Below are 26751 nucleotides of genomic sequence, written 5' to 3'. Positions count from 1 at the left end.
CAATAATAGGAAACCTCCACTGACCAGAGCCAACATGGTGTCCTGAGTTGGTTTAAAAGTAGCTATAACTGATTTTAATGTTTAATGTTCTAATGTTTAATTTTTTAATGTTTGCGTATATTTATAATTATTTTATGTCTTGGCATGGAATGCTTGCCGTACATATGTTGTGCTCCGCCCTGAGTCCCCTTCGAGGTGAGAAGGGCAGAATATAAATGTTTTAAATAAATAAATAAAATATGCAGCTTACACCAAGTATGGCACAGGCTTGTACATGACACAGTGGAGCTAATCACAGGTATACTATACAATACATTAATATATCTAACCTAGCTTCTATTCCCAATGAAAAGTGTTGTAAGGCTTTTTTTTTTACTTACCATGTACAGTCTACGCATAAATAATTATTAATTATCTTTGATAAAAGTAAATTTCTGAAGGTGCAAGAATGGGTTGCAATGCTAAAATATCCTAAGATATGGCACTTGTAATATTAATTATATTGAAGTCTATCCTTTTTAAACAAAGCAATTAAGCAACTTAATAAATTTTGAAATGACACTCCAAGGAAATTTCAAAAGTGTATTAGGTTTCTATATATCATGAAGATGAATGGTGGTAGACCATCTTTTGCACAAAAAAAAAAAGGAAGAAGAAGAAGAAGAAGAAGAAGAAGAAGAAGAAGAAGAAGAAGAAGAAGAAGAAGAAGAAGAAGAAGGGAAGGAAGGAAGGAAGGAAGGAAGGAAGGAAGGAAGGAAGGAAGGAAGGAAGAAAGAAAGAAAGAAAGAAAGAAAGAAAGAAAGAAAGAAAGAAAGAAGGAAGGAAGGAAGGAAGGAAGGAAGGAAGGAAGGAAGGAAGGAAGGAAGGAAGGAAGGACGGAAAGAAAGAAAGAAAGAAAGAAAGAAAGAAAGAAAGAAAGAAAGAAAGAAAGAAAGAAAGAAAGAAACCATCTCCACTAAACTCTCTTAACAATTCACAGGTGCATATGCTATACAGCTCACACCAAGCAGTATTTCTCAAACTGTGTTCCTCCAAAAGTTTTAGACTTCAGCTCCCAGAAATCTCAGCTATTAGGAATTGTGGGAGCTGAAGTCCAAAACATTTGGAGGAGCATAGTTTGAGAAATCCTGACACAGAAAAACAAAACCGTGGGATGACATGGTTATTCAGCAAACAATCCTCCTCATAGTTAAACAAATAATAATAAAAAATAAAACCACGACCAAATTATTTTGGTATCCAACTGAATGATTAGACACCATTACTGAACAATTTGTAAGTCTTTATTTACTATTAAACTTCAAAGGCAAACACACTTCAAGTGTCATATTTGTAACATATTTGTTAGTGGCCTATCACTAAGGTCAATTATTGATTTTAAAAAGAGTAATAACTCACTTGAATGTGGCTACCTTGTGTATCACCTTCTCCAAACCAGTCTCGTTGTTTTCCTGTTAAAGATATTTACATACTTCAATCAATGATTCAATAAAGCAGCGTACACTAAAAAGAACAGGTTGCTTGCCTACAATGATTCTTCTAATGGTTATCTGTGAATTCACTCAAATGGATCATTCCCATGCAGCAGACATTCAGAACCCATAAACGCTTTTACACTGTTCTTGGCAGTATACCAGTCCTGATCTATGTGCATATCTGATGCTTTTCATATCCTTTCCCCCCACTTCCATACATGACATCAGTGCCATGACAGCCCTATATTAAAAGAAAACAAATTGTGGGGTGGAGGATGTGGCTGTGTGAGTTTACAGATGATCACTCAAAGAACCACAGTTAGAAGTAAGCAATCTGTTCTTCTTTATGGTCCCTATGACTCACACAAATGGGTAATTAAAAAGTTATGTCCATTAGCAATGGGAAAATATCAGAAGCAACGAAAAGGGAAAAACAATGAAAGCAATCACTTACATCCTTGGGTAAAGATTTCACAATCACACTGTGTGCCATTGGCTCAATACAGAGCAAGTGGATAATTTCTCGCATAGTAACTTCATCTTTTGTCACGTGACTGAGACCTGGAACATATCTTTCTCCTGAGAAGGAAAACACAACTTTAACGATTATGGACGACTGAGTATATTTATCACACCTTCAAGAGAGACCATACGGTTTCAGGACAAACAAATTTGCAAAGATGGTTTGCAATACTGAAGGATGAATAAGCACATCTTTGACAGTCTTAGACATAACTTGGAAAAGTTGCTTTGGAACAAAGCCCCTAGAACCCTTCAAAGTAATCTTTCCAAAGGCAGGTCATGTCACAGATAAGAATGTTAAGAGTACCCAAATCATTTGCCCAAATCACTATGTCCTCTCTTATTGATAGGTGATAAGCTAAATGGTTTTCTATTTTAATTGATCAGACTTTCAGTATGTATGGAAAGAGGATTTTCAAAAAACCCTATTCTTTCCACAAAGCTTTTTCTTTCTTACCTACAATGTAAATAATAACTTGAAGCATCTCTTCTATTAAAGTGTTGCATTGTTTATTCAAATCCTGTAAGATTTAAAGGAAAATCAAATCACGTTCCTGGATATAATATTCAAGTTAACTCAATTCTAAGAAAATTTAAGTTGATCCTAAACTATGCTCAATATTCATGAACAGAAAAATAGAATTCACGTGATATGAAAATGGGCATGCAATTTTGGCAAGAAGTTGCCATTTTAATGTTTTTGAGCAACAAAGTTGCATATAATTTATGATCAAATAAATTTGATATGTTGCCGAAGGCTTTCATGGCCGGAATCACTGGGTTGCTGTTTTTTTCCCCCAGACCTCACAACCTTTGAGGATGCCTGCCATAGATGTGGGCGAAACGTCAGAAGAAAATGTTTCTGGAACCATACAGCCCAGAAAACTCACAGCAACCCAAAACTGATATGCTTGGAAAATTTGAAAGATACAATATAGTTTATCACTCGTATGATATTTATTTCTGGCAGAAATTTATAATCTAATTGACACATATTTGCAATTAAACCGGAGTCACCAGGTTTCTACCTTCTTAAGATTTCAACACTGGAAATGAATAGTATAGATCTTTTTACCTGGTCTTTGGTTGGTATAATCCTCTTGAAGGAATCAAGCAGCTCATACCTTTGCAGTACCAGCAAGAGAAAACTGTTTGGATCCATATATGCTGCCCCAATCTACCAGAAACATGCATATGAAATTATTTTAAAATAGACAAACAATATACAGAGCAGAATAGCTGTATTATTAAAGAAAAAGAAAACATCCTTACCTGGAGGAGGATTATATCTTTATCATACATTTCTTCTCTACATTTTACATCCTGATAATAAAACATCTAAAAGACAAGGAATACAAATTACACTCAATTCTTTTTAGCTGGCTACTCTACAAACCATATGAGTTTTTGCACTGACTGGTTTAAAAATTCAAAAATAGAAATATTACAATTTAAGAATATACCAAAATAACTATGTATTTCGTATGGTACATTTTCTCCTCATTTGAAAAAACAACTTCCAGCCATAAAACTCAGTACAACTATTTGTGTATCACCAGTTACTAAAATCTAGCTATATGTGTGTTGGTTTGCATTTGTATCTTTTGCACTGCAATTGTTAAAAATAAGAAATATATGTGTTTGTGTGTATGAGAACTGTAGCTGTTAACTTGTCCTTCAGGTAAGAGAAGCCTTTAGAGCAACTCTGCAAAGAGCTACAACAAAAATAAAATCATCTTTGCCCTTGGGGATATAACCTAAAAATATATATAGTTGGCTCTCTTGTGGATTTTAAACTCACAGTTTTGATTATTTGTAAGCTTGTACCACAGCCGCTCCACCACCTTGCTTCCTAAAGTTGGGGCTGCCTTGTGAATGTTCACACAGTAAGAGCTGAGAACAGTGGGAGCCAACATTTCATGCACCCTGCCTGCCTCCTGAAGATGGGGAACCACATTCTCAGGAAGTGATCAAAGGGGAGGCTATTTGGGATCAGGGCATTCCACATGTTTCTGTTTTGCCCACTACCTCCCTTCTGAAGCTTTTCTTGTCAAGGTGAAACAGAAGCGGAATACAGGAAAAGGGGGAAGAGGAACAGATCCTATGGACCATTTCACATACTCTGTAAATTCAGCTCTTTTTCCCCTTCAGGTATAAAATACCTGCTCTTCCTCCTCTTATCCCTGGGACCATGGCAGATAGGCCTCTTTGGGACTGCAGTACCAGCATGCACACACACACCTCACCCCGAGATATCCACTGTTTGGTAAGGGCTGGTGGTAGCAAACTCAGATATTAAGTTTCTTAACACAATCAACTGGAATGGGCAAATTTCAGAGAAGGAGTTAAAAACTGTTGGTCTTTGAAGACCCACAAATATAATATCCATTTGTATTTATTCAGTTTTACCACCCTTCTTCAAGTCTGAGAAAAGCACACACAGATCTTCACCAAGGTAGGCTAGGCTGAGTCATACATGTATGGTTGCTAATTCAGCTTTGTGCTCACTACGTATACTTTTACTTCATGGATTGGGCTGCACGAAGCTTAAAGGGCATTTAATAGTACAATCATATAAATTTTCCATTCAGAAGAAATTATTGCTGAGTTTACTGGACTTAATCCAAGGCAAGCAGGTATAGAATTGCATCTTAGCCTCTATGGGAACTGTAAGTTCAAACATAAACATACCTAGTAATTTGGAATTTACCTGGCTGATCAGAGACAGTCCATTCCTTCGCCACATTTCTGCAGCAACTTGAGCAACCAGTGCTAGACAACGCAAAGGATATTCTATTAACACCTGCACTTGGAATTCTTCCTAAATTCAAGTGGAAAAAATGATTGTTTCAAAATAACTGACAGCTCGTATAATGAAAGTAATCATTAGAAAGTACCATCAAAATTAAGTTTCTACTATCAAACTTATTGGATAGAGGAAAAGTTTGATTCTACCCTTCCAGCTTATAACTTTACTATTGCAGTTCGAGTACAATCATGAGGGCCAGAAAGTTGCAGACTAGGATTTATATTTTTCCTGTTTAAGGGAATGAATATGCTCAATGCTGCTCATTACTGACAGGAAATACGTTTTAAAGACACAGATGATACCAGTGGCTAAATGTTCACTTTCATCTTTAAGCACCTAGATGATAAATTATCTTATAAAAAACTGATTTTACTGAAACTTCCATCTGCAACTACATAAATATTTACTGAGAAAATACATTTTCTGGAAAACCATATGAATAAAAAGGTATTTAACAGTTCAGTGAAGAAAGCAAGTACAAAACAGTGCTTTCTAAATCTGTGCCAAAACGGTGTCCACTGTCTACCTTTTTGTTTTGTTTTGTTAGGGTCAATATTCTAAAATTTTGATGTGCCATACAAACATGAAATCCTGATTTTATCTGTCCTTTTCTCTTGATGTCACATTGCAGTATGTTAGAGCCAGGCCTGAATGAATGAAAGACATTAAACACTAGTGTTTTCAACTGACAAATCAATATTGTTAATCATAAAACTGATGTGTGAATATCATCTACATTAGTGCTTCACAAGATACCAGATGTATCCGGGACCAGAAATAAATGTGTGCCTATATGCTACAATTGCTTTTTCTTTTCTGTGAACTTGCCAGGGTTGGCAATCAATGGCTCAAGAACCAGCATTATACTAGGAGCAGCACTTTGCGTAGACCTAAAACCCCTGCTTAGATGGCAGCGAGCTACATCAGGGTTAGTGTACTGCCATCTGAGAAGAGTTTATAGGATTCATGGAAGGAATACTGAACTGAGTGGACCATAGTGTAATAAAAAAGGTCACTTGTGTTCTAAAGAAGACTAATAAAGCATACTCAGAAGATACTTACAGATTTGAGAAATTCTAGAAGTCTGGTAATTACTCCAGTTCTGCTTAATTGTATGTGCAGTCCTAGAAAATAAATTAATTATGAAATCTGAATTAATTGAGATTAAGAAGTAACATGTGATTTGTACTCTCTTCACTTATTTCCACATGGCTCGTCTTGAAAATCCCAAATGTCTAAAAGCAGTGGTTTCCAACCTTTGGTCCTCCAGTTGTTTTGGACTTCAACTTCCAGAAATTCCAGCTAGTGTACCAGGGGTTAGGAATTGTGGGAGCTGAAGTCCAAAAATACCTGTAGGATCAAAGGTTGGGAACCACTGGTCTAAAGGATTATATTGTGAAAGTTTATGCTTTCACTTAGGTAAGCAAGCAAGCAAAAATCCATGGTTCATCATATCAAGCAAGTAATTCCAACCAAATAATAGACCTGCCAGATGAAAAAAGGCTAATAAACGATAAAATCACTGGGAAAGGGGGCCCTTGGACCATTAAGTCCAAACCCCTGCTCAATGGAGGATCTCCAGCTACAGAACTCCCATCAGGAAGTTATCCAAACTCTTTTTAAATACATCTAGTGGATACCCCATTACCTCTCTATTTTTGTGAAAATAACAATATTTATTCATATCCCACCCATTTCCCTGCCTGGGACTCAAGGCAACATATAAAAGTTAAAACTGGTAAACCAGAAAATTCACATCACACGAGTTAAAATTCTCAACAGAATTAGAATCAGTTAATAACATAACAATTAGAAAGTAAATAACAACAAATATAAACAATACAGCACATCATGAAATATATTTTCCTCCCAAATCCTTAAAGGCCTGTTCAAATAAAACAAATCTTCCAGATGAGGAGCAGGGGGAGTTCCAGTCTTGAGAGGGAAATCCAGAACCCGGGAGCAGCCACCAAAAAGGTTATCTACCATTTTCCCACCAGATGTACCTATGAGAGTGGTGAGACAGAGAGAAGGTCATCTGCAGAAGATCTTAAAACATTGGCAGGCTGGTATGGGAGAATATGGTCCTTCATATAACCTGGATCTGGGCAGTATAGGATTTCATTACCAGTACTTTGAATTGTGTCCAGAAATAGACTGGCAACTAGTAGAGCTCTTGCAACAGAGAGTTGTCTTCTCACTGTAGTCAGCCCTAGATAATGATCTTGAAACTCTTTGGTCCAGCTGAACTTTCTTAACACTCTTCAGAGGTAGCCCTGCATGGAATGCACTACAGTAATTCAAACAGGACACAACTAAGACATGTGACACCACAGCTAGCTCCAATGTCTCTAAGTAAGAGGCATGGCTGGGTGTAGAAGCCTTAACTCTGCAAATGCATTCCTGATCACCACTGAGCTTTTGGTCTTAGTCAAATACAGATGTATGTACAGGCTGCAGATCTGCATCTTCAGAGAAGTATAACTGCATTCAGCGTAGGCTGAGTTCCTATTCCCTGAGCTGCCATTCACCTAACCAGGAGCACAGTCTTGTCTGTACTAAGCTTCAATTGGTTTGCCCTTATTCAATCCATTACAGGCACTTAATAATAATAATAATAATAATAATAATAATAATAATAATAATAATACTTTATTTATACCCCGCCACCATCTCCCCAACGGGGACTCGGGGCGGCTTACATGGATGAAATGGCTAGGTGGCTGCTACATGCTTCAGTGCCTGTCTAAAAACTGAATCTTGGAAACTGACTTGTAGTTGTCCGATCAGGTAGGATCCAACAGGAATTTTTTTCAACAATAGTCTTATAGCTCTTTCCTTTAGACATTCTTCTTTGTTTTGGTGAAGTATTGGCCACCTCTTCTACCCATTTAGCCAAATATTAATGATAAGTCAGGAAGGCCAAAGGTCTAATATATATGTAGTGGCATTTTCTTCTTTGAGACTCCTCTCCACAGGCACATTTACAAAAGTGAAAGGTATTCATTATTACTGCACAAGCAGGACCAACGTTGCATCCATTTTTGGAAGATAATTAGGAGTGCGGAAGAATGACATCCCAAAATTATTATTTGCAAAAAATGAGATTAACCTGAAGAATTAACTGCCATATGATGTGCTGATTGCTATTTGCTAAGATGGCTTTCAAGGAGTATTATGCAAATTCATGGAGAATGGGTTCAACAACAGATATTAGAATGTCCAGATCCAGCAACTGTAAGTATTATTTTTCACAAAATGTAAGCAGAAGCTGACAAATTTTAAAAGAAAACAATATTCTGAGAAATTGCAAGCATCCAAGCAAACACTCACCAGCAAGCATTCTGGATAATGGTAGATGTATACTAACAGGATCTGCAGACACCTTGAAGCGCTTGCTTTCCAGAGTATGGCCACATAAATGAATCACTGTTTTATCCCATGAATAGTTATTTGAACTACATCTCATTACGGCTGCGTAGCATTCCTTATAAGCTGTCACCAACAGCTCTTCCTAGAATGGACAACATTGTTTGTAATTGCTGTTTTACAATTGTGAAAGCAATGCCTTTCCCTCCCTCCAAGGTAGTCATAATCAGCTGTTGGGGCATTTAAAAAAACCCAACAGCAAGGAAGTAAATGAACCTTTAAAGGCTAACAGGTTTTATTTGAGTCCCTGCGGGTGAGAAAGGCGGGGTAATTTTTTTGTAAATAATAAATTTGGCCCAAGCATTTGTGAATTACACCCACTTCAGCTGATTTATGAACTGTCTTTCTCAGTTGGAAAATGTATAAATCCAAGCTTGAGTGAGAGAAAGATATGGAAAAATTGAAATACAAAATGGACAATTAACTGTCAATACCTTAAAATGGCATTTTGAACAAACCATAACTGAAAGATAACACAGACATCCTTGAATAAATACATAAAGTAACACACACATGATGATGGTCTGCTCAATCCAGGATGCAAGGCTTACTTTTATTATTACAAAGTGAGTTAATTTATATTCTTAAATAGGTGCTATGCATTCACAACTGATTAGAGGCAAGAGAGGTGAGCATTTAACTGCTAAACCAAGATAAACTACCCTATACAATTTCACTTTATCCTGATATGAGTTGCAAGGCAACACACAAACTAAAATATAATACAACTGGAACAAATCGTAATAGCTAAAACTGTTCAAAATGATCAACTATCCTAATTTGAATACCACTAAACAGCATGAAAACATTTAAAATGTAACAGAGAGGATAATTGTACAGTATTCCCCATTAAGAGCCTCAATTAATACAAAAAAATCCAGGGTAAATAAAAAGTCTTTGCATGCCTGAAGGTGAGCAGATGGAAGCAACCTAGCCTTCTATGGAACAAGCTTCCACAATCTGGGACTTAATCCTTAATAGACAAAATACAAATAAACCTGTATGTATTGCTGAACAGAATTCTTAGTAGGCCCTTCCACATAGGCTGTATAAAATCCCACATTATCTGTTTTGAACTGGGTTACCTAGCAGTGTGGACTCAGATAACCCAGTTCAAAGCAAATATTGTTGATATTCTGGGTTATATGGTTGTGTGGAAGGGCCCTTAGTTAAGAATTTCAGGTCCTCAAAAGTCACACGATTAAAGCCTGTTGAGTCATTGTGAGCAACAGGGAATTGCCATCTCCTTTTTCTGGAAAACATATCTTCTCAAGGCCCTGTACTCTTTTTTCCAGCCTTTAGGTGTCAGCCAACCAACAGGCTGCTTTTTGCTTAGCAAAGGACAGGCACCTCTAATGGACACAGAAGTTGCAGGGCTCACTCTTAGGCCCATTGTAGAGGTACTTAACCAGTCCCCACATCTGCTGAACCTTGCCTTTGTCAATCAGATCACGAACAAGAAGTGAAGAAAAAGAGCAGGAGAAGCAAAGGAAGACAACGATAAAGGAGAAGAAGAAGCGGTATAGTGAACCCTAAGGAGAACAGCAGAATCTCTTGAATCTTAGTGAGAACTTCTTTATAATTTCTACTGTTACAAAGTCTCAAAAACCTCGAGGTGCAAATTTTTGATCACCATTAGGTTCAACATATGACCATTCAGTGAGCCCTTGGTATCATCTGGAGTATGGTTCCCGGACTCCACTGAAAGCCAAAATCTGTGGATGCTCAATTCTGATTACATACAATGATGGTTTGCTTTTTGGACTCTTGGGGGAGGGAGGATATTTTCAAGCTGTGGATAATTCAATCTGTGGGTATGGGTATGAAGGACTGACGATATACCTATACCAATTTGTTTTTTAGATGACTTTTTGACACTTTATTCTTAAAAATGAAATTTGCTTCTTAACCATAGTACTTCAACAGAAATAATTATGAAATGCATCACTAAATTGAGCAAGAAGCCATTTTAAGGATTATCTGGTAGAATCATGAAGACAGAATTCTACTATATAATAGACAATCTTAAAAGATAGGTTAAAGAACAAGTCAGATTAGTAGATAAATCTGTAACTTTTAAAGTAACTGGAATTATTTTGTATTTCCTATGGCTTTAAAACATATTAGTGATACTATGAAGAAGGAGAGTGTTACTGAATGAAGAGGAGCGGTCCTTTAAGAAACAAGCTAACCCTTACAGGACTATATGAACCCTTGGAAGCAGGGGGGCAGGGTTAATGGGGTGAGCTCACAAGAAACCTTCAAAAGCGTTTGATCATTTCCATAAATTGGTAATAAAATGTCCTTTTTGTTTTTAAGAAAAACAACTTACATCACAAGCACACCACTCCTGAAACATGAAGAGAATATTCTTGAGCTGCATTTGGATGGCAATGGCTGCTTCCCAATCAGGATCCACCTCGATGTGCTGACCAATTTGTCTCTTTATTTCCTCCATTCCCTGTGATGACCATACCAGCAGAGCAGCATTCAAATATTTGTCAAAAACTGACACTTATTCAGTGAAATGTTAAAACAATAAGCCAAAGAAACTTTGAAAATAAGCGTCAGATGGGTCAAAGCAATCTATATGAACAATTGGTTTAAATGTACTTATACATCAGGAGATACTCTTACTCAAATCTAATACCTTTTGGGCTGAATTACTTTGTTAAATTTAAGGCACACATTAGATTTGCATAATACTGTCATCCTAGTGCTGAGCCAAAGCAAAAGGGGAAGCTGCTTCAGGAGCACCTAGCACCCCTATTTGGGGGACATTATCGCTAATTAAATGGACAGGACGCAATGCGATGCAATCCTGGGATTTGTAGTTTGTTGAGGCATCAGCATTCTTTGGCAGAGAAGGCTCAAGACCCCGTAAAACTACAGCTCCCAGGATTCCATAGCATTGAAGCAAGGCAGTTAAAGTGGATTTATTCTACAGCATAGAAGCATACCAAGGTTTTCTTTTCCACTGATGGAAGCTTTAGTGCTTTTAAAAATACTTGTTTTTAAAGAAAGAATTCCAAGCAGACAGCAACTGTAATGCACGCCTTTTTTGGCCAAATTACAAGGAGTAATTACAAGTAAATACGGGTATATTTTAATTTAAGTCAATTTACAATATGTAGTATTCATGCAACATTTATTATTGTACTAACTAATATTTATACGACTCTTAGAGAGAAACAAATGTATAACTACAGGCAATCCTCAAGTTACTAACAAGATAGATTCTGCAGGTTTATTCTTAACTTGAATCTGTATGTAGGTCGGAACAGGTATTTTTAAAGTATAGCTCCAGCCAAAAATATAAATTCTTTAGCTTTGGATAGCACAGGGAAGGATTGTGGTGTTTGTTTTGCTGGCTGTGCTCCACATCAGAAGATTTTGCCTCACTTTCTGTCCTTGTGATAATTAGACTTTGGCTTGTTGTGGAAACAAGGATTAGTGATAAAGCTTCAGAGGAGACACCTTTTCCCCATGACAATTCTTCCAGGAATGAATTTTCCTTTCTGAAGGGTAGATTTCGCTCCCTTCCTGTTGTCTCACCCCCATTCTTAACTAGGAATTGTTTGTAAGTCAGATGTTTGTAACTCGGGAACTGCTGGTATATTGATAATACCCCAGCATAGTAATTCTTCCAGTTATTTTTTTTATTGCAACTTAATTTTTTGTTATTTAAGAGTATGCAGAAATTAAATAAGGTACCTGCATGTAAGTAAGTATATTCAGAAAAGATCGGAATCCTTCCAAAAACTGATCTCTTAGTTTGTCCGTCCAAACAGTAGGTTTACTGATTAAAATATACCTGTTGTAAAAAAAAATGTGTTGTAATTTCCGAATGTTTCTTCAGGAATACAGAACAGGGAAATATTATGACACTGTTGAGGAAACACCCACTGATTAGTATGACTAACAACTAACAGCTGAAATCCTGAAAAGCAGACAAATCTGAACAATTGATATGTATTCAAACAACTGTCTGCATAAAGGTTACCCAGATAAGTACTAACCGAAAATTCACTCTGGTCAAATCTCATCAGTGGAAAACGTGGCCTTAGAGATGGTTGTTCTCTCATTAGAAATGTTTAAAAAGAGGTCATTTATTTGGGATGCTATTACTGTGTATTGCCTGCATTGATAGGGTCTTCCTAGATGAGACTTGGAATCTCTTCCAACCTACAGTTCTATGTCTACATGGTATCCACGAAAGGGAAGACTCACCTGAGATCAAATATAATTGCAGACACTCGACCTAATAACTCTTGGCTGTAGCCCTGAAAATTGAATTTTCCATTTCTATCCAGACATTTTGGTAACTCTTCAAGTAGTGTCTCTGTTATGACCTTGATTACGTTTTGCTCTTCTATGAGGTGGCGGGCCTAAAAAGAAAAATGCATTTAGAACAGTAACAACATCAGAGCATGGAAAAACAGATACTTCACCTTTATTTTAGTTACTGTTTTATATGTAAATGTTTAGGGCACTTTTGGGTGTTAAAAGTGCCTAGATAGCTTGCTAAAAACCCCAAACCACTCTAAACCACCTGTGTAACATTGGTAAGCGTTAATTTCTTGTAAAGCAGGCCTAAATGTTTTGAACATCTCAGAAAATGCCATAATATAGGTATTGTTATTACCAAAATGATTAGGTTTACTGCATAAATTGTTTTACAGCACCAGAGTCTTATGAACAGGTTTTTTAAAAAACTATATTATTTCCAAGTTACTTTTTAGGTCAAGGCAACACAATGTGACCTACAGTTTAAAATGTAAAAACAAATTAAATATTTCAGGTACTGAAAAATGGGTGCATAGTGCCCTTTAATATAAAACAAAATGTCTACACAAAAGCATTCCTTTCCATTTTACTGCAGATTAAAACACCTGTAGATCTATCAGACATAATTATTTGTGTCTAGGTTTCACATCAGTATCTTCCAAATGACAAATGTATTTTTGAATCAGGAATTCCTGCAATGTCAACATTTATCCCAGAAAAGTTACCTTCCCAGACAAAATCAGCCTCATTCCTTTCCACCCTTAGGTTTTTTTCTCAGTACAAACATCTTTCATCAAAAACATGCAAGGCCATCTTCCTCCACTCAATACAAAGAAATATGTCTCAGCAGAGAAAGCATTTGGAAGATATTCCTCAGCAGTTGACCTTAGCCAATTGCTTTTTAAACGTAAGCCAGACAGACAGATGTATAAACTTTTAAAACACTCTTCAGTCCACTATTTCATATTTCATATTTTCACTGCATAAGGTCAGAACAAATTAGATAGGGGTTGTAAATACTGTTGAGTCAAGAATCTGCCATCTCAGATAGAAAGACTCCTATTCCTGGGATACTGCTGATCAAATAGAAAAATGCCACTGGGATTCCCCCTGACCTTATAAAGCCCTAGTCCCTTTGCATCTCCTGCAAAGATGTGGTAGAGAGTTGCTTGAGAATGCCAAAAAAGGATATCGGTAGAGATTGCCTTCCCTCCCTTTCATCCAGTAAAAACGTTCGGGAATGAACGTTTCCACTTTGGCCGGGGGTAGAATCTAGAATCAATGCAGTGCAGTTATGCAATTTTTTTTAAAGTTTGGGATGTAAACACATAACTAGGGAAAGCATTCACCTTTGATATGACTTCTGCCATCCTCCTTGTGAGAAAGCTAAAGACCTTGTAAAATGACAATGTTAAGAATCTACTGAGCAGTTAAAACTCAAAAATAATGCTCTCTTGGGGTGATTCCACATAAAATACAGCAGAGTGCCAGAAGCACACTTCACAAACAGCAGAAACTTATGTGTGGAGAGCTGGGATAAGCTTTTGTTCCTTAGTATGACAAAGGATTGCAGAGTTACAATTATAGGTTCAAAATATTTACTATTGTAAAAAGAAATCCATTCTAGATAGAAAAAGTTCTTGGAGCTGACTAGCTAAGCTATCTTCTAAGGAAGGTAAAAGGGTAAAATATCTAAAATATTTATGTAGCTACATTATGTAGCTACATCTCAGGAGAAGAACAAAGGCAGAAGAAGGAAGTAATGGGAGGCTGACCATGTGGTCAAAGCCTAGGAGCAATCAAAACACCAATAGAGAGGAAGTTATCTCATACCTCAAAGAGATCACACTGCTACATCTTCAAATGAGGGAGGTGATAGTGGTCAAGCAGGAAGAGTAGAGACAGGAAAGGCCTCTTCTAGGAAGGCATGCATGGGAATAGAGAAAGGGTTCCCTCATTCTAATCCTGTTTTCTAGTCTAGCTACTCATTGGGGACTGGAGACTTGTGGAGTCCAGGATGACACACAACAGACAACTCCCAATGATTCAATAGTATTGAGCCATGACAGCTCAAGCGGTGACAAACTGCATGAATTCTACAGAGTAGTTACACCCTTAGGGACCTTAACTTTCCAGTACTTTAATGTCATATGGAAAGCCTTCACATATAGCAGAAAACCTGCTCTTCAGAAAGTAATCTTTTAGTTAGCAGGTTTACTTTTCTCACACATTTATCTGACTTTTGAAATTCATAAATTTTGCCTTATGCAGACGGAAGTAATTTTTATTTAGGAAAATTCTTACAGTGTTTAAGTCACCTAAAGCTATTTCAATAAAAAAGTGGGAAATTATTTCTATCCTTGGATTGTTTAATTGTACCTACCAATGTTGGAACAGTGAACATCTGAACCGAAAGCGCAGTCACAGAAATCTGCTTTTCATGGTCATCACCAATATATTCTCTCTGTAGTGCTTTGTAATGCTGTGAAAACAAGAATTCAGAGAAAGGTGATTGGGTAAGTATACATGAGATCAGAAACTAGTATTATAAAAAGGAGATACATACTTTTTGGATCCATTTTGGTCAAATCATGCTTGTTTTTATGAATCAACATCATATGTCTCCCGAGTCATTTTTCTCCAAAGTAATATACTTTTATGTGCAGCCTCAGAATAGATTTGTGTATTGGCCAAATGAATATATGCGGGTTACTAAAATCTGTTAGTCTTGGAACTATTGACAAAGATGGTACCCTCTGAAGATGTTTCCCATAGCATTAGGTAAAAGAATAAACTAAAGGGATACACTTTCCCAGTGTACAGCCTTAGGAATATTCTTACCGTTATCTGAGATTCTATATTATTTTTGAATAATTATTTCATAAAGGAATAACAAGTTATATACTTCTATTTTATATGTATTGTACAGGCAGTCCCCAAATTACAAACATCTAACTTACATACAACTCCTAATGACAAATGGGGTGAGAGAAGAGAAAGTGAGAGGAAATCTAGCCATAGGAAAGAAAATTCACTCCTATAAGTGTTATAAGAAAAAAGGTGTCTCCACTGATGCTTTATTTTCCATCCACGTTTCAACAACAACCCATTTTTTTCAAAAAACCAAATTGTCACAAGGACAGAAAGTGAGGTGAAATCTTCCGAACAGGGGCATAGACAGCATAAGAAATACCACAGGGGTGATAACCCTTTCTTCTGCTATTCAAAACTTTAAAAAAACTATATTTTTGGCTGGAGTTACACTTAAAAATTGTACCTGCTCCGACTTGCACACAAATTCAAGTTAAGAACAAACCTTGCTCGTAACCTGGGGACTGTCTGTACTCTCTGGAATTGACTGTATCGATCACATGAAGGAAAGACTAGTAATTTGTAATATTTATAAATGTTTAAATGAGATTAAGTGTATTGCTCTCAGAGGGCATTTCAGTGGCCTTTTAAATCACTATCTGAAAACATTAAAATATATTGCAAGAATATGAATGTTAAGTTGTTACCTTAACAAATTCCATGGCAAAAAGTTTTTTGTATTCCATTTCCATAAAAAAACTGCTGAATATCAATTCATGTAAGATTTTCCTTGCCCCTGCATAAGAAAAAGAATATTTTCATCACAAAACTCCCTTCTTTGCTCTTAAAAAGCATCAAGTGGAAAAGCCAGTAAGTATACACTTTTGAGAAATATTTCATTGCATGTTGAGATATACATTACAAAATAAAGTGTTTACAACTAGAAATGAAATACTATTAAAACTGCTAGACATACACAAGTGTGATGCACCCTCTGGGCCGATCTTAGGATAAAATGTAGTACATCAATCATTTAAATGATTAAACAAGTAATGTCCCATGCATTTCCAGGTATCATACCATCATCCAAACTAGGTTGAAAGTATAATATTTCACTGTGCTGATCTGGTGAATTAGAAGTATTAGAAGGAGGGTACATGGGAAGGAAGGGAGGGTAAAATAGTGAGTTTACAATTACTCACATTAACACTGATGTTACTTTTATGCTGATCCATTGCTGAAGTCACTATAAGCAACAAGGCAAGAATTTTGTATTGCTTTCATTTGTGAAGCCCCACCTATCCATATCAGTCTCTCTCCACTACCTCAAGTCATTACCCTCTATCCGTAAGAGGAAGACCTCTGACAGGTTGTACAAGTCCATCTAGTCAATATCAGACTAATCTAGTCAATGAATATTATCAGAGGGAGTGACAACAACAACAACAACAACAACAATAATAAAACTTTATTTATACCCCGCCACCATCTCCCCAACGGGGCCTCGGGGCGGCTTACATGGGGCCATGCCCAAAGCAAAACAATATAATAAAATATAAAAACAACATATCATAGAGCAATTAAACAATACAATAAGTATTGGCTGGTACTGCTGCAACATCCAGAATCCCCTAACTCACGTCGCCCCCATGGGCCTCTTCCCATTACATAATCCCTGCGATGTTGTGCCTTCCCTTATAGGCCACTCATAGCATGGATGGGATGATTTACTTGCATGTAAGCAAAAGGATGATCATTTCCACTCTTTTGCCCAAGCCACATCCCATCTCGCCCCTTGCTGATGCACCAACACCCAGCACTCCTTTTCTGGCTCCTTTTTTCAGCTCTACCAGCAGCTCACTCTTCTCCAGCTGCTGGACAAGATAATCATGGCTGGCAGCGATCATGTATTGTAGCAGCAATGGTGGCTCCAGAACAGCCCTACAACATCACTGCCAGCTAGAGAAGAGCATGTCACCATTACCTGAGGTAGGCAAGGAGTGTAAGCCAAGGAAGGGACCGCAGTAGCAACAGCAATAAGTAAGATTTGGGGGGGGGGGAGTGATTATGCACTTGTTTACCCCTGAATAAGCCCTCTCCCCATTGTAAGTGGCCAAGAAGATAAGACTCATCACAGGGATAAGGTCCAGGGCTAACACCGATTGGATTGCCATCACTGCCTTTTGCTACTCTATTAATATTGTACCGTAACTTTTATCCAAAAAGTAACTATCCCTCTCTCTGAGTAAAGTGGTAAAGGCAAGAGCTCAGTCTGTCCCTAGTGAACTCAGGTTTTTGGTGGGGGGGTTTGTCTAAAATGTTACATGTACCACATATACCTATGTATAAGTTGACTGCATGTATAAATCAAAGTCAAGATTTCGGGGCCAAAATATTGGATTTTGATATGATTCATGGATGATTCATGGATATCTTGAGGCTAGAAAGGAGAGAAGAACTGTTACCCCGCAGAGCCAACTGCCGATGGCTGCCATCACCATTTTACTGCCTGGCGTTAAAAAAATCCTTTGCCATGTTACCTTTCTTATATAGTAGAGTAGAATATTTATTAAAGAAAGGACCATCCCCTGTCTGTGTAGAGTGATGAAAGGTGACAACTTAGCCTACCCCAGGATAACTTAAAAGAAGCGCCAACCCTCTCCATTCTTCCAGCACTCTGTTGAAGAGAAGCCCCAAAGAGCTACTACCACCACATTTTCCTGTTCAAGTAATAGGCATGAAATTCATCTTATATAATAAATGAAACAGCAAAAAGTTTAACATTGATTTTGTTTACCTTTATAAAGTTTTGCATCCCAAAGCATCAGTCTACTTATAAGACAAGGTTTCTCAGAATTGGTTTCCTCTTTTAGACATATTTGACAGAAGATCTGACGAAAGTCACCTTAGAAGGACAGAATATAAAGGGAATTACCCAGTTAGATTTGTGCATTTTATCCAATAAACATTCAGCTATAATAGTTGTATCTTTCTGCTGAAAAAATATTTACTCATACACTGACACAAAGAATCCAAGTACCAAAACAATAGCTGCCTCATATACCTTGTGAAAATATTCTGAAGCAATTCTGAGTAAACAATATTAAAAGTATCCCATATCAAGGCTAGGAATGAAAGTGCTTAAAATGTGTTTGAACTTATGACTTAACTGAAATGAAAAGCTGTTCATTTCTAAGACCCCACCCCCATGCAGAGCTTTCAGACATGCTGTTTCCTATGAAAAGCACCTGCAATGGCAAAAGAATTCTGGATACAACAGTAACCTTCAGTAGGAAACTGGGTGAAGCCCCAATTTGGATTGGAAGCACTTCTACTTAAACCATTTCTTTCTTTGCCAATCCACAACAAAGAGAAACAGTATTTCTCCAACTTTCGGCTTTATTTTAAAGCTGCATTTCACTACAGACATGAAAAAACAATACATACAGTCCTCAAGTTATGAACAAGATAGGATCTGTAAGTTAGGTTTGCTCTTAAGTTGAATTTGTATGTAAGTCAGAACAAATACATTAAGTATAACTCCAGCCAAATATATATGTATGTGTGAGTGTATATACATATACACACACGCACACACACACGCACACACATGCTTTGTATAGCAAAGGTTAACACCCTTGTGGTGTTTGTTTTGCTGACTGTGACCCTCTTCAGAAGATTTCACCTCACTTTCAGTCCCTGTGATAACTGGATTTTGGAAAAATTGACTTGTTGTGGAAACAAGGATTGGTGAGAAAGCTTTAGTGGAGACACCTTTTGTCCATGGTAACTCCTTCAGTCTCAAATGCCTTGCTCTGAGGGTTTCTGGGACTATAAGATTTCTTTATGATGCAGTCTCCAGATGTCACATTCAAAATGCCTCTCTCCAAGAAATTCTTCCTCAGGACCAGGCATGTGGGCCATTTTGCATAACCAATGCTGTTTTTCAAGTTGAAATAGCACACAGGAGCTCACAATGAGGGTGGCAGGGTGGCAAAAGAATTTTAGCTGCAGCTAGTATTTTGGTATATGTACGATCGGACATCATAATTTAATACACTTACTTGAATAACTCAAAAGTTTGTTTAACCAGGATCCAAGACGTAAAGCAAATTTCTGGTGAGCCATAATATCAGCATGAAGAACTTTCACATTCAGGGCACCTTGGGAAACATTGCTCGAATGTTTCTAAAAGATAAAAAGCAGTCAACATTTCAATGAGAGAACATGTAACATTTTTTAATCTACTGTTATATTCGGTACCTCACAATTTTCCCTCCAAAAGAGAAATGCAAGACAACTTGTACCTAAAGTCAAGATATATCAGTTAAATACATCAAAAGAAAAATCTGAATGAATCAAGATTTCCAACAATAAACATTATTAAAGTAACAGAACAATAATATAATATTGACTTTTGAACAGTACAACATAATACCTTGATATCTTCCTTTGCTTCCTGGCAAACAATGTATGGCCCTTTTTTAACTGCCTTTCGGCCCTGCATAAAAAAGGCAATATATATTTAAATTAAATGATGATAATACTTGATTTATTGTAATATATAAACAAAGGGAGGAATGAAATGTAAAACATCCTATAATGCGCATATAACTCTTGCATTAATAGATCTGCACTGATAGCCAGTTAGCTATTAGGTCAGGTTCAAGTCCAGGACATTTATGCTTTACAGAATGCTGTAACAGCTCAAAACAGGTTATGTGAGAAAATGCTTTCTTCCATATAGACTGCCCTAATCTTTAGACACTGACCTGATTCTGCACACTCATAGCACAGTGAGTTCTCTTTACTTACAGTGAGGAAGAGGGCTTTCTTCCCTGCACTAACTACATGGAATCAGCTCTTCATTGAGACTAGACACCAGCTTGCAGAGCAGGGTGGGTTTCTGCAAAAAGCTAAAGACTAATTTATTTGCTCATTCGTTTGCTTGGATAATGCTACTTTCTAATTACTTCTTTTTTCATTGTTCTATTAATGTTTAATTATTTTTAGCGAGTGTTTAAATTGAATCTTGTTCTTAACATGAATAATTTAGGGATTTTAAATACCATGCTTGCTTTTCAGGATCATGAAAATGAAGATAGTTGTGAGAGTGACCAGAGAAATTATCTATCACTTCTCTTTAGGGTCTATGGTCCTAGGCTGCCCGAAAGCAAGCAAGCAAGCAAATCCAACAGCTGTGCATCCCCTCTTTTTCCAGGCAAGGAAAAAATCAGTGATGGCTCTGAAGGGCTTCAGCAAGAAGTAGGAAATGCAGTTTGCCACGAAAATTTGACAATGCTATGACAGTCAAAAATGGCAAAGGGGGAAACCATATCATTCTATTCAATCAGAGACACAGAACAGACAAAAGAAATCAGGTTTCACACAATGAATTGTTAAAGGAATGCGATGAGATCAAAGTACATGAATGAACAGTCCAATTGGCTCCATAGCAACTAAAACACAAGATACTTGTAGAAGAAATAGTGCATATTCCTAACCTCTTTATCTATAGCAGTAGTATACAACTGAGCCTCTCCAAGTTCACAACCAAGAGTTCGCTGTAGACTATAGATAACATGGTCGTAAGAATGATGCTCATCATTGAAAACAACACAATAGTATTTGTCTGTCTTCTCCCTGCTGGGAAGAAAACAAGACACTGCTGGTAATCAAAGAGCAAATTAAAATGAATTTCAACATAAATATTGGTAACAGAACAAAAACAACATAAAATTAGAAATGGGTCTTTCCTATTCCATCCAAGGGATGCTTTCAAGAAAAGTAATCTATTTGGGCAAGACCATCCTTTGGCAACCACCTCCTGCAGAGCTATGCTAGTTCTGACTGTCATAAAGGTAAAGGTAAAGGTTTCCCCTGACGTTAAGTCCAGTCATGTCTGACTCTGGGAGTTGGTGCTCATCTCCATTTCTAAGCCGAAGAGCTTAGACCGTAGACACCTCCAAGGTCATGTGGCCAGCATGACTGCATGGAGCGCAGTTACCTTCCCGTCGGAGCGGTACCTATTGATCTACTCACATTGGCATGTTTTCGAACTGCTAGGTTGGCAGAAGCTGGAGCTAACAGTGGGCACTCACTCCACTCCCGGGATTTGAACCTGGGACCTTTCAGTCTGCAAGTTCAGCAGCTCAGTGCTTTAATACATTTCGCCACCGGGGCTGTCATACCTGGCCTCTAAAAGTGGCAAAGTGGCAGATGTCTAGGGTGAAAATGATAGGAAGCACAATAATTGGAATTATCCAATTATCCTCAGTGAGGTTAAAGGAAAATACTATAATAGATTCAGGTTTACTGTCTCTACTTGCTAATTTTTATTTAACTGCAGCATATCCTAAAAGGCTGCTCCTCTGCACTACCCAGAAAATAGCCTTCTAGCAGGTTTTACTTCCTGGAAAAATGCATTCTTTTGTAGAAGCAAATAAAACAAAATGGTCTTGATCAATAGCAGTAAAAAAATCCAGCAATCTTGAAAGGAGATGACAGAATGGACCTTGTTACCTGTATCCTGATGTTCTTTAGGCAAAGGGCCTACTCTGAAATTTTGGGTAGCAAGAGCCTTTTTGATTTTTTTTCTTGAGAGATGATGATATAGTCGTCAAAGAAATGGCACTGAACTAGTGTAAGTCACTTAAGACTTGTGGGCAGACCCAGAATAATCTGAAGTTGTATCAGCTGAAGTATTTTATAAGATTAATGTTTTGCAGATAGCTTCCTAACTATTCTAACATGCTCTTTGGTTGCTGTCTTTCATTTCCTTAATGCAAGAACCTCTTAGCAAATTTGAGAATTAGCGGATAGAGTTATTTGTCTTTCATTTCAAAAAATATTCAATGTGCATATTGTTGACAATCCAGATCGTACTGTGTATACAGCCTATAAACAATTAAATGCTATAAGATTGTCAGTCCACATTTTAGCATTCATTGTTGTTTTCCTTAAAAAGTAGTATTATGGATTTTATTAATGTTAATAGAATATTACATACATGTCAGTGCTTATTTTCTTATTTATGAATTTGTAAAGAGAACAAACAAAGTACAAGGCAGTTTTTCCAACACATCACTTACCTGGTCATAAGTTCTAGAGGTAGTTCCTTCTCTTCCTCCCAAACAGTCATATCCACAATATATTTTATCACTGAAGGGAAGATTTTTCTAGCTTGCGCTATGAGCTCTTCATTTAACTGGCATTCCAAGTTCTAAAGAAAGCAATTAAAAATGCTAAATGCACCTATATTAAAATAAGACCTAAAATGCTACAGTTAATATAATCAATCTAGAAAAAGAAATGACTTCTAATTTTATCAGAACAGAAAGACTGTAATATAAACTTTGTCCCAAAATATATGTGTTAGAATAACCATGAATGAATGAGATTTAAACTGCGATCTCCTCAGCACCATCAGTTCAGAATTTAATGGCTTGAATAATAATCACAGTGTTTGTCACAAAATGCCAGATGTGAAATACTCTGGAAACACATTCTTTAACTGAGATGGGGTGATCTGTGAGACCACTGTCACCAGGCACCGTATTGGTGGACTTTCATTTGATAACTATCATTCTCATCTTCAGTTGAAGACCCATTGCATGCAATATCTACATAATATGGAAAGTCAGCTGTGATTCCCCTTATAGCTTACAGCAGAAGAGCAACTATTTATTCATTACAGAAGCCAGAGCCTAAAGGGAGCCTTGAACCCAAGGGCACTCTTCAAATATTAAAAGTTAACAAAATATAACACTGTGTGTTAGATATTACTGAGTCAGAAGCTTGCTGCCAGCCGCTGGAGAAATACTGATTTAGCTTTAAAGTAGTTATTCTGAGAAACAGATTTTAATAAAAAAATTTGAGAGAATAATCCTAAAATTTTAGATTTTGCCAATTTTTCGGTTGAGTATGTCTGGCTGGATGTCTCCAATGCTACCACAATCATTAGGTAATATGTCCTGGTTCAAAAGTTAACAAAGTATTTATTTGCTGATGCTGTAATAGCAGAATCCCATCCCGCTATTGAAGATATAATTAATTACTATTATTGACCAAGAAGTTGTAATAACTATCTTGTTCATAACTCCAGACTGGCAAGTAGTAAGGATTCGTGTTCTGCAGCATTTACTTCCCTGCCTATTTACAGGTATTTTACCTTTTCTTCACTGACTGTGGCTCCAGGTTCATGATTTGTACAAAACGGCCCAGTCTTCCATGCTTCTGTATCCCCACAGTCACAAAATCCTCCTCCTGTTGAAGTGTGCATCTGAAACAATAGTACATATAAAAGGTCACAACCAACAGCCTTTTTAAAATGTAACACTGAACTATGTTTCATTTAAAACTATTACAACATAATTGTTCATTGAATCTTGAGATAACATTTCAGATAAAGGAATACAAACAAAAACATTAAAATAGTAATACCCAGTATGAGAATCCATGGACTAAGCATATCAACAAGTTGAAATTAGAATTAGATGAGACATGCTAGATTAGACATACAGTAGAGTCTCGCTTATCTGTCATAACTGGCGGGCAGAATGACGGATAAGCGAAACTGACGGATAACAGGGTGGGTGCTTGTTCGCCCACCCTCCTTCCCTCGCTCACCAGGTCGGGTCCCAGCAGCGGCGACGGAGGCACCGGGACCTGGCGGGGTGAGGAAGTGAAAGAGAGGGAGCGAGGGAGGGCCTCTGCCACCCTCCTTTGCTCACCCGCCTTCGTCCCTCGGCTCCTTCGCCATGTTGGGTCCCGGCAGCACCAGGGCCTGGCCTGGTGAAGGAGCGAGCAAGCGAAGGAGGGCGGCAAAGGCCCATCCTCGCATGCTCACTCCTTCACAACCAAGTTATGTTGTTCAAGTTATGCAGCACCAGAGCCCAGCGTAGCGAAGGAACGAGCGAGCGAGGGTGGGCCTTTGCCGCCCTCCTTCTCTCGCCCGCCCGCCATCCCTCAGTTCCTTCGCCAGGCCAGGCTCCGGTGTTGCCCGGGCCCGGCCTGGCAAAGGAGCGAGCGAGCGAGCAAGGGTGGGTCTTTGCTGCCCTCCTTCTCTCGCCCGCCCGCCATTCCTCAGCTCCTTTGCCACGCCGGGTCCTGGCAGCACTGGGGCCCGGCCTGGCGAAGGAACGAGCGAGCAAGCAAGCGCAGAAGGGCCTTTGCTGCCCTCCTTCACTTGCTCACTAGCTCCTTTGCCTCGGATAATACGGAGTGTCGGATTAGCGGAACTCGGATTAATGGGATTCTACTGTACTAGAAAGAAAAAAGTGATCTCTGATAATGAAATACAGTACAGTTCAAATCAGGCACTGATATCATCCAATTATTTCGATTTATGGGGAACGTGATTAGACAATGTAGAGCACCTTTTCCACACTTTACTTGAAATATCTAGAATGTATCTACATGCTGTATTTAAATGCTTTAAATTGCTTTAATTTGTAAACACATTAAGGAGAAAAACCTTTATTTTAGGAACCCTGTACTTGATAGTATAGTACATCAATAGCTATGATTGTGATGCACACATTTTCTTACTTTGTAACGATGATTTTTGTGAATGCTGTTCTGGAAACAATCCATGCAAAGGACACAAGTTGGATCAATTGCACACTCTCTGCAATAAAGATTTTTTCAAAATCACTGCTATGATATAGGTACTTAGTCATTCAAGTAGGCATTCCACCAAAGCTAAAACAATCTCAAAAGTCTTACTAGCAAAGAAGTAATTTAGCCAGTGTTCACACTTAAGGACATTGCTGAGTGAACATACATACTGGTGAAAGCTGTTCATTTGCTACAGCTTTGATCTTTTCTTCTTGTGAATGAGCAGAACAAGCAAAAAACAGAAGGCTTTGCATGATGCCTGAAACTGGGGTCACAATGATACATGCTTCCCATTGCTTGTTCTACTCATTCTTGCAAAAGAGAAATTAGTAAACTGTGTTCATCAGCTGCTCGTTATTCAAAATAAACTATGGTAAGGCAGTAATCTTGACTTGTGATGTGTAAATATTGATACAGTATTCACTAGTGTCATCCATAAAGTATCTCCATTACACATTTATGATTAGCATTTGTGGGCCTCGGTATTAGGTTCTGTTGAGTACGATTTTAAAATGTTAGTACACTACAGAATAGCATGGAATATTCTAAACTGTGATTCATACAGCCAGAAGTGAGGTGCAGTGAGCTCTGAGCTCATATACACCTTCTTGCCTGTTCCTCAACACACAGGAAAATGCACAGGAAATGATGATTAGTTATAACCAGTTAATACTCCAGGGTTATTGCAATTTAGTCTGATACAGGCAGTCCCCGACTTACAAACTACTCATAGTTAAGAACGGGGGTGAGATTAAATAGAACCAACTGCAGCCTTCCAGGTGTTGTTGTATCCCAACCCTCATTGGCTGTAGTCCTGATGTCTAATAATGAGGAACACAGGAGTTACAGACCAGCATCTGGGGGAGCACATAAATGACATGGTCTAACAATCCCATACAACCTCTCTTTCAGAAACTCTTCTTAATAATGGAGATGTAGGGATAATATCGTAAACCCCCTAGTACTAAGAACTATGTTATACTTATTTCTATGAAAGCACTGGAAGATTTTTGGTTAAATCCACAAAAGGGATATGACTAGCCAATTAGAATTTCCTGTCATGTGTTTTCTTTAATAACAAAAAAGTATGTTTGAGAAAGAAACTACCTTTGTCTGCATGTGGAGAACGAGGAGGAATGACCAGCTTCAAGATGCAGATAAACTTAGATTTTTTTGCTGCTTTGATGAGTAACTCTTTGGCTCTTAATAGGTTTCATTAGCTAATGATTTGCCTACTCATTTTCCTTTAAAATCAAATGATTGTTTGATATTGGTTCTTTAACAATACAACTAAAGCTACTATTTTCTCTGTTGATTCTTTAATAATATAATCAAATTAGAAATTGCACTCGATTTGATTTTTCTGCCTAACATGCAGTTTGGCTGAATCCACTTAGTGGCCAAAACAACCTGACTTTAAAGGCATAAGAGCTACTTCTCCCTGGTTTCCAATATATCTAAGACATATAACAGTGGGTCATGATGGTTTTGTCACTGAAGAGTAAGCATTATCCTAACACTAGTCCTACCTCCCAAGGTTTTAAATGCAAACACAGTCAAGCTTGTTATACCATTTTATAATAGTTATAAACAATAATTAGAAACAATGCAGCCCAATTATTTTAAAATAAAAGTTCCAGTTCATAAGTTGATTTTATTTTTGTCTACTGTATATCTACTAACTTTTCCACTGCGCTTTTACGTAACCGTTGTTTTAAGAAAAGTCTCAGAAAAAGCAGGATTTTTTTGAAAAATACATGCACCACCAAAACTTCTTTTAGTTGTACATAATTCTGTTAA

At 37.5% G+C, this 26751-nt stretch overlaps 1 protein-coding gene across 3 annotated transcripts in view; it reads right to left on the bottom strand.

Moving 5' to 3' along the window:
* The window catches only part of ubr1 (ubiquitin protein ligase E3 component n-recognin 1), a 72438-nt gene that overhangs the window by 35805 nt on the left and 9882 nt on the right, over positions 1-26751 (bottom strand). For 2 of the 3 annotated variants that reach the window (XR_010002043.1, XM_008104080.3), the window contains exons 3-22: positions 24883-24961; positions 23504-23614; positions 22425-22555; positions 20838-20979; positions 19772-19834; positions 19398-19521; positions 18131-18238; positions 16041-16129; positions 14906-15004; positions 12466-12623; positions 11950-12049; positions 10568-10696; positions 8140-8320; positions 5869-5930; positions 4708-4818; positions 3270-3335; positions 3073-3174; positions 2455-2518; positions 1930-2054; positions 1399-1451 (exon numbers count right to left, since the gene is read on the bottom strand). Coding sequence is in view for 2 of the 3 variants with exons in the window: in XM_008104080.3 (XP_008102287.2) it covers positions 1399-1451; positions 1930-2054; positions 2455-2518; positions 3073-3174; positions 3270-3335; positions 4708-4818; positions 5869-5930; positions 8140-8320; positions 10568-10696; positions 11950-12049; positions 12466-12623; positions 14906-15004; positions 16041-16129; positions 18131-18238; positions 19398-19521; positions 19772-19834; positions 20838-20979; positions 22425-22555; positions 23504-23614; positions 24883-24961 (2097 nt within the window). In the remaining variant the exon portion in view is untranslated. The remainder of the gene's footprint in view (positions 1-1398; positions 1452-1929; positions 2055-2454; positions 2519-3072; positions 3175-3269; positions 3336-4707; positions 4819-5868; positions 5931-8139; positions 8321-10567; positions 10697-11949; positions 12050-12465; positions 12624-14905; positions 15005-16040; positions 16130-18130; positions 18239-19397; positions 19522-19771; positions 19835-20837; positions 20980-22424; positions 22556-23503; positions 23615-24882; positions 24962-26751) is intronic. The other variant, XM_008104086.3, reaches the window with a different exon arrangement.

Source organism: Anolis carolinensis, chromosome 1 (genome assembly GCF_035594765.1).
Source record: "Anolis carolinensis isolate JA03-04 chromosome 1, rAnoCar3.1.pri, whole genome shotgun sequence".
NCBI classification, from domain to species: Eukaryota; Metazoa; Chordata; class Lepidosauria; order Squamata; family Dactyloidae; genus Anolis; species Anolis carolinensis.
The sequence above is the reverse complement of the archived record's forward strand: the minus strand, read 5'-3'. Positions and strand labels throughout refer to the sequence as shown.